Source organism: Papio anubis, chromosome 1 (genome assembly GCF_008728515.1).
Source record: "Papio anubis isolate 15944 chromosome 1, Panubis1.0, whole genome shotgun sequence".
Lineage (NCBI taxonomy): Eukaryota > Metazoa > Chordata > Mammalia > Primates > Cercopithecidae > Papio > Papio anubis.
This window is the reverse complement of record NC_044976.1, coordinates 50526015-50533879: the sequence shown is the minus strand read 5'-3', so window position 1 is coordinate 50533879 and position 7865 is coordinate 50526015. Positions and strand designations below refer to the sequence as shown.

Sequence of the window (7865 nt, the reverse complement as noted above, 5' to 3'; positions counted from 1 at the left end):
CTACTTATTTAAAAAAGAAAATCCTTAGACCCTGAACAATCCTTATGACAATTTTGACTTTCAGGCTAATATTGAGTGATACTAATTGGTGAGAATGTCTAACTGGAGAGGCTATGTAAACATAATTTTCACTTCAATAAGTATTTGTTGAGTGGTATGGAGTGATAAGTTTAGACCCTGGGATTTGATAGCTTTTGATTAGAATCCTGGTTCCCCACCAATTAGTTGTTTGGCCTTTTGCCAATTTCCCTAAACCTTTTTTTTTCGTTCTTCTTTAAGACAGGGATTATAGACCGGGCACGGTGGCTCATGCCTGTAATCCCAGCACTTTGGGAGGCTGAGGTGGGCAGATCATTTTGAGGTCAGGAGTTCAAGACCAGCATGGCCAACATGGTGAAACCCCATGTCAACTAAAAATACAAAAATTAGCCAGGCATGGTGGTAGGCACCTGTAATCCCAGCTACCTGGGAGGCTGAGGCAGGAGAATTGTTTGAAGAGGTTGCAGTGAGCCAAGACTGTGCCACTGCACTCCAGCCTGGGTGATAGAGACCCCGTCTCAAAAAAAGAAAAAAGACAGGGATTATAATATCTGCCCCACTGGATTGAGAATTAAATAAGTTTGTATTCAATAGTCAGTAGTACAAAAACGTTACATATTATGATGTTGAGTAGACTACACATTGGGCACTATGAGAAAGCAAAAAGAAAATCAAATAATCTTAATACTCTACTATGGCAAACAAATAGTATGTTGTAAGTAAATATAAGGATGTACTCAGATATGAAATTTAGGTAGCTGGCTGCTGTGTAATGGGCTGGAGAGAGTGGATCATAAACAAAATTATTCGGCTGCATAATCCAAAACCCAAACTCTATGCTTATAGCAGTACAGGGCTGAACTGGGTGTTGTATTACAGGTTGAAGTAGGGGCTGGTGTGACAAACCAGGCTGTAATCGGCACTTTGGGAGGCCGGTAGGGGTGGATCCGAGGTCAGGTCAGAGACCATCCTGGCTTCTTGTGGGTGAAACCCGTCTCTACTAAAAATACAAAAAAACTAGCGAGGCGTGGTGGCGGAGCCTGTAGTCCCAGCTACCGAGGAGGCTAAGGCGGGAGAATGGCGTGAAGCCGGGGGCTGAGGCACCTGCAGTGGCGGAGATGGCAGCCACTGCACTCCAGCCCTGGAAAGTGATGAGGACTCAGATCTCAAAAAAGAAATGCATTGCAGGTGGGGGGAAACTTTCTGTACCCTAGAACTATGAGCTTTGGAAAATCTCCTAAGCCATGGCATAGGGAATAACTTTCACAACTGTCGTCTTTCACCTTCCTGCTCATTTAGGGATTCCTAGAAATCATTTGACTCTTCTAGGTACCATTTTACAAAGCAGGAGGCTCAGAGGCAAGATACATCGTGCATTGACCAACAGGGGGCATGTTGCACTGTGGTTTATGAAAATGACACCTTCTGGAACACCACAAAAATAAATGATGGCTCCAAAGAGTTGGTGCGACCTTGGCAGCCCACCAATGGAAAGGGTTACCTTGTAATGGTAGATGCTTAGGTGGTCTGCTCTGGCGTGCTCACCAAACCATGCTATCTCACCCTAGCGATTATCTGTTATAGGTATATAGCATACAAGGGTTAAACTTTCAGATTAAACTAAAAGAAACAAATCAGAAACTACATCCCTAATTAAAGTTTTTTCATAAGAACTTCATAGACTTATTTTTTTTTTTTTTTTGAGGCCGGAGTCTGCTCTGTCACCAGGCTGGAATGCGAGTCAGCAGGATCTCAACTCACTGCTCCTCCAGGTTCACATAAATTCTCCTGCCTCAGCCTCAGGCGTGCCCCTGAGACCAAGCTGCTCCATATTACAAACAGAGCAGTTTCACTACGTCTTTCCAGGATGATCTCGACTCTCATCGATCACTCCCGATCTCGGCCTCTAAAACTTGAACTCCTTCTCAACCTCATAGACTATTAAATTGAATTTGTGGAATCCCTTAATAAGCACTAGCTTTACTTAACAACAAGTTCACGGGTGCTTGATATATTCTTTTTTTTTTTTTTGAGACTGCCCCAGGTCTGGCTCTACTTCGCCCAGGCTGGAGTCGGTGGCGGATCTCCGGCCACCCAACTCCGCCTCCGGATTCCTGCGCCGTTCTCCTGCCTCAGCCTCCCGAGAGTAGCTTCTGGGACCCACAGGCCACGCCCGGCCAGCCGGCTAGTTTTTGTATTTTTAGTAGAGGCGAAGGGTTTCACCTTGTTAGCCAGGATGGTCTCGATCTCCTGACCTCGTGATCCGCCCGTCTCGGCCTCCCAAAGTGCTGGGATTACAGGCTTGAGCCACCGCGCCCGGCCGATATATTCTTAAACCATTACTTAATAGGAAAAATAAGGGTAAAACAGATATAAGAGCCCAACCATTTACTTTGGACTTGTCCAAAACAGATGAGGAGCTTTACAAAAAACAAACAAACAAAAAACCTCAAAGGACTAATACAAAAATTAAGATCATAAATCAATTTTCTGCAGACATTTCTTGAATTATCCCGAAAATTTAAGGTCAATTTCTCCCACAAAATGCTTTTATCGTTGTTATCTTGGCAAAAAATACCTAACCTTAGTAAGAAGCACATATTTAACTAGTTCTTTAAATATAAAAAAACTATTTAATTCATATTTATGCCAAGAACACTACTATTTACAAAAGTTTCATCCAAACTCTTACCCTGTGTCTATCCACACTGGAGGGGGGAACATGTCTTTGTGGAGAGGATTTCTTTGAGACTCTAAACATGCTTTATTCAGGAAAGGGGAAGATACAAAAATATAGAACAAAAAAGAATATTGGCTCATTGTACACAAGAGAGGCCAGCCATTAAGAATTGTTATCAATACAATAAAAAGGAATACTGGCCAGAGATCCTCTAGATGAGCAGCTAAAATGTGATCAAAAGGAGAAAGAGGAAGAAGCAAATACACAAACGTTTTATGGGTATTAATAAAAATAAAGCCATCTCTGAATAAACGATAAAATCCCTTCCTTGAAAAATTTCAAATGAGATCCACAGAAATGCAGAAGCAGAAGAAACTTTAGATTTAGAAACATCTCATTTGGGCTGGGCGCAGTGGCTCACGCCTGTAATCCTAGCACTTTGGGAGGCTGAGGCAAATGGATCACCTGAGGTCAGGAGTTCAAGACCAGCCTGGGGCAACATGGTAAAACCCCATTTTTACTTTAAAAAAAAAAAAAAAAATCCCAGCTACTCTGGAGGCTGAGAATCACTTGAATCTGGGAGGTGGAGGTTGCAGTCAGCCAAGACTGCAACACTGCATTCCAGCCTGGGCAACAAGAGCAAATCCTTGTCTAAAAAAAAAAAAAAAAAAGAAACATCTTATTTTGACTGATAAATTTCAGAGTAGTTAGAAGGCCTGTCCAAGGTCACATAATTAATGCCAGAATTTTGACTAGGACACAAGTCTCTGGCTTCCAAGTGTGTGTTTTCTTTCATGCGCTATACTGCCTATTATTTATCTGTCCCTAACCACTAGAAGTGGTCTCCCAACTCTGCCTCCACAATGTCCCCCTTTGGGACAATTAGAGAAAGAATTCTGGACTGTATAGATCATGTAGAGCTACTGATCTAACACTGGATGAGGCATTATTTCAAACAATTACTGCACTAACATTCATTTACAGGTGGAGAGTAGAGGAATAATATAAAAGGAAATTCTGTACACAACATCAAGAAAAGCACAAGAGGAAATAGTCTCCTCTTTTGTACTGTTATTTTATTTTGTTTAGTCCATATATTATATAAAACATAACAGGAAAAATGAACAAATTTATAAAATAAATTGAGGTGTTTGGATGAAAAAAAATACAAGAGCTTTGCCTTCATGTCTATAGATCTCTTAATATATTGTTGGTCTTGCACCTTAGATATCAAAGAAAGATATCCAGCTTGACACAAAAGTTGGTAGCTGCAAGGTTAAGCTGTATTAGTTTGATGATGGGCCAGGAAATGATATATTTTCTAAACTTTATCCTTAAATATTTGCTGTAACAAATGCTGATATAGCAAAACGTAAGCTTCTATTAGACAGCAAGAGTGAAACTTGAGTGAATGAATGCAACTTACCTCCAAGTCCTCTTAAAGGAGGTAAAAAAATAAATACTGTGTTTTACCAGTGCTCCCCCCAAAGCATTATTCTAAGCATGCAGGAGGGTATAGTGAGCAGCTACAATAGTAAGATCCAACCCAGAGGTAGGTTCAAGGCCAAGAGTAGGAGAGTGGTTGAGGAAATCCTCCTAGGGCCAGTACCATTTCATAGAATGCCCATTTGTGCTGGGGGATGAGTCTATGGCCTATTTTCTTCTGATTCAAAAGGACATTCCCAATTTCAACCTTGCTGAAAAAGAGGCATTTTTGTACCTGCTATTAAGAACAGCTAGGATACAGGATAAGGCTGGCATAAAATTATTTAGCAAGCACATGCTAGCTATTCCAGTTTGAAATCTACCGAACTGTAAAATTGGGGGGAAATAAAAAGTTGAAGATGAAGTTGTTGTTCCTCAAGATGAGGGAACAAAATCTTACAAAAGGAGGGATTAGGCACTCGCTTAACTCTATATGGAGAACATCCTTCTCAAGCTCGGTGGAAGATGAGGAAGAATATTACCAAAAGCTGACCAGGCCATTTGGAGACCAAAAGGAGAGGGAAAAAGGCATTTAGGAAGCAAGCTAGTAAGAGAAGTTCTTCTGGGTCTGACTAGGTAAGTGAATCTAAGGTAACCATACCAAAGATATGTTACCCATTACTCCAGCATGAAGCCAGTGGCAAAATACCTCCAAGACATTTTAAACCCAGAGAAGTATATGAAAAATATGATAGTTAACCAAGCAAATTAAAATCAAACCACTAATGGTAAAAATCTCTTCAGATCTGAAATCCAAGACACTCAATTTCCATTAATTCTGTGCCTTACGAGGGAAAAGAAAAGTAACAAATGTAAAGATTTTTTTTTTATTTCTACTGGGGAGGGAGGAGGATAAATAGAACTGTTTTCCAATTTGCTCTCCACTGTATACACACATACCCACACACATACATAAACATACATACACCAAAAATACCCCAAACAAAAAACAAAAAAACCAGGAATCAAAAAAACAAAACACCCTCAAACTGCACCAATACTTCATATTTTGACCAAAAAAATATCCTGGGAGGAAGTGCAAAATGCAAAATCAAATGACCGAAAAATGCTGAACAAACAGCATTATTAATATACAAAATATTTATATTACTGAACTAGTAACAGGTGATGTTCTCTGTGTCTGTAAAACTTTGGAACCACATAGCTGATTTGTTAAATCTAGTCCATGCCAGCTTCCAAAAACCAAACTTTTAGTTAGCTTCATTCTTTGATGCCTCATCAAAATTTTCTACAAGATCTGAAAAAGAAAAACAAAGCATATGAATCAAAGAATACAAAAAAGGAGAAAGAGGTAAATGGAACACCTAACTTCTAACCCTAATAAAAATAAAATTAGTACAACTAGAATTAGCCTGAAAACGTAAGGAGGCAGAAATGAACTGGTGGCATTTTACTAACAATGACTTAATTATCTGCTTAGGACAGTAATCCTAAGGAAATGTTCATCTTTTTTTGTCTATGCAAACTACTGAGGTGAATTCATATGTCAATTATAATTCACACAGAAATGTTATAACAATAGCTATGCAGATTTATAATCACAGTGATTTCAATTTAATAAATCCAGGCAGCAGAGCTTTGTGTGACAATTTCTGATTCTAAGGTGGGGGCTTGCATTGTTTTACATTGGATCCTATCCATATTATTGTGAATCAATTTAAATTCATGAACTTACAATCAACACAAACCTAAAAGTCATCTATGCAGTGACTGAAAGGAGATAAACAGGATGCTTAAAATCTTAAGTCTAAGGAAATGTCACTTACCTGGAACATCATCATCCTCCTCATCAATGTCTTCTGGTTTTGGTGCTTTACTGTCCAAGACTACAAAAAGTTTATTTTAGTATCAGTCATTGAGAACAAAGACCTTAAAGAAAACTTATGTTTATCCCTTTTTTCCTGTATAAATCACATCCAGTTGCTCAGAAAAAGCTAAATATTGTCAATCTAAAATGCCATTCATAGTTTTTTGCTTGAGTAACATTAAAAATAAATAAAACTTTAATTTAGATATACACTGATACACAGCTGGCAATTTCAATGTGTGGCAAAGATGAAATTTATTTTATTTTTTGAGACAGGGTCTCACTCTGTTGACCAGGCTGGAGTTTAGTGGTGTGATCTCGGCTCACTACAGCCTCCACCTCCAAGTTCAAGCAATTCTCCCTGCCTCCCAAGTAGCTAAGATTACAGACAAATGCCACCACACCCAGCTAATTTTTGTATTTTTAGTAGAGACGGGGTTTCACCATGTTGGCCAGGCTGGTCTCGAACTCCTGACCTTAAGGGATCCACCTGCCTTGGCCTCCCAAAGTGCTGGGATTACAGAGGTGAGCCACCACACCCGGCGTACAAAGATAAAATTTATATGCAAAGTGGAATAACTGATCACTGAGTAAAAAGACTTTACAGTGGCCATATTCTCCAAATAAAAAAATTAATATTAATATTTTTTTCAGCCAGGCATGGTGGTTCATGCCTGTAATCCACTGCACTCCAGCCTGGGCAACAGAGTGAGACTCTGTCTCAAAAAAAAAGCCAGGTGCGGTGGCTCACGCCTATAATCCCAGCACTTTGGGAGGCTGAGGCAGGTGGATCACGAGGTCAGGAGTTCAAGACTAGCCTGGCCAAGATGATGAAACCCTGTCTCTACTAAAAATACAAAAATTAGCCGGGCGTGATGGCGGGCGCCTGTAATCCCAGCTAACTTGGGAGGCTGAGGCAGAGAATTGCTTGAACCCGGGAGGCGGACGTTGCAGTGAGCCAAGATCACGCCACTGCACTCCAGCCTGGGTGAGACAGCAAGACTCTGTCTCAAAAAAAAATCAATCAATCAATTTTTTTTCATTTCTTTTGATGTAAGAAAATGTCTAGCTAAGTAGTATAGGCACTGCAATACTAGGCTTTTTCATTTTTAGGGGCAACATGACACATTTGAAACCAGGACTATCTTGGAAATTCAGAACTTATGGTTGCCATATTTATAGGGCAATCAATAATATTTAACAAAAACATAGATATCTGACAACATTATTTTTTCTTTTTCTTTTTTTTTTAAAGAGACAAGGTCTCCCTCTGTCACCCAGGTTGAAGTACAGTGGCATTCCATAGCTCACTGCAGCCTTGAAGTCCTGGGCTCCAGTGATCCTCCTGCATCAGCCTCCTGAGTAGCTATGACTATAGGCACGCTCCACCACACCTGGCTAATTTTTGTATTTTTTGTACATACAGGGTCTCACCATGTTGCCCAGGCTGGTCTTGAGCTCCTGGCCTCGAGCAATACTCCTTCCTCAGCATCACAAAGTGCTGGGATTACAGGAGTGGGCCACTGTGCCCAGCCATACAACAGATTTTCTGATTGTCATTAATTAGCAGTGAATATTAAATTAACTATTTAAAATGATGGGCCAGGCATCGTAGTTCACGCCTGTAATCCTAGCACACTGGGAGGCCAAGGTAGGTGGATCACTTGAGGCCAGGAGTTCAAGACAAGCCTGGCCACCATGGCGAAACCCTGTCTCTACTAAAAATGCAAAAATTAACCGGGTGCAGTGGTGCATACCACCTGTAGTCCCTGCTACTTGGGAGGCTGAGGCACGAAAACTGCTTGAATCCACGAGGTGGAGGTTGTAGTGACC

The 7865-nt window shown here is 40.5% G+C and overlaps 1 protein-coding gene across 3 annotated transcripts in view; it reads right to left on the bottom strand.

Moving 5' to 3' along the window:
* Nucleotides 1–3773: 3773 nt before the first annotated feature.
* The window catches only part of BTF3L4 (basic transcription factor 3 like 4), a 33060-nt gene continuing 28968 nt past the window's right edge, over nucleotides 3774–7865 (bottom strand). For 2 of the 3 annotated variants that reach the window (XM_003891884.4, XM_009208577.3), the window contains 2 exons: nucleotides 5992–6051; nucleotides 5018–5462 (listed from right to left, as the gene is read on the bottom strand). In XM_003891884.4, the coding sequence (XP_003891933.1) occupies nucleotides 5416–5462; nucleotides 5992–6051 (107 nt within the window). In that variant the 3' untranslated portion in view covers nucleotides 5018–5415. Of the gene's footprint in view, nucleotides 5463–5991; nucleotides 6052–7865 lie in introns of all 3 variants that reach the window. The other variant, XM_031668688.1, reaches the window with a different exon arrangement.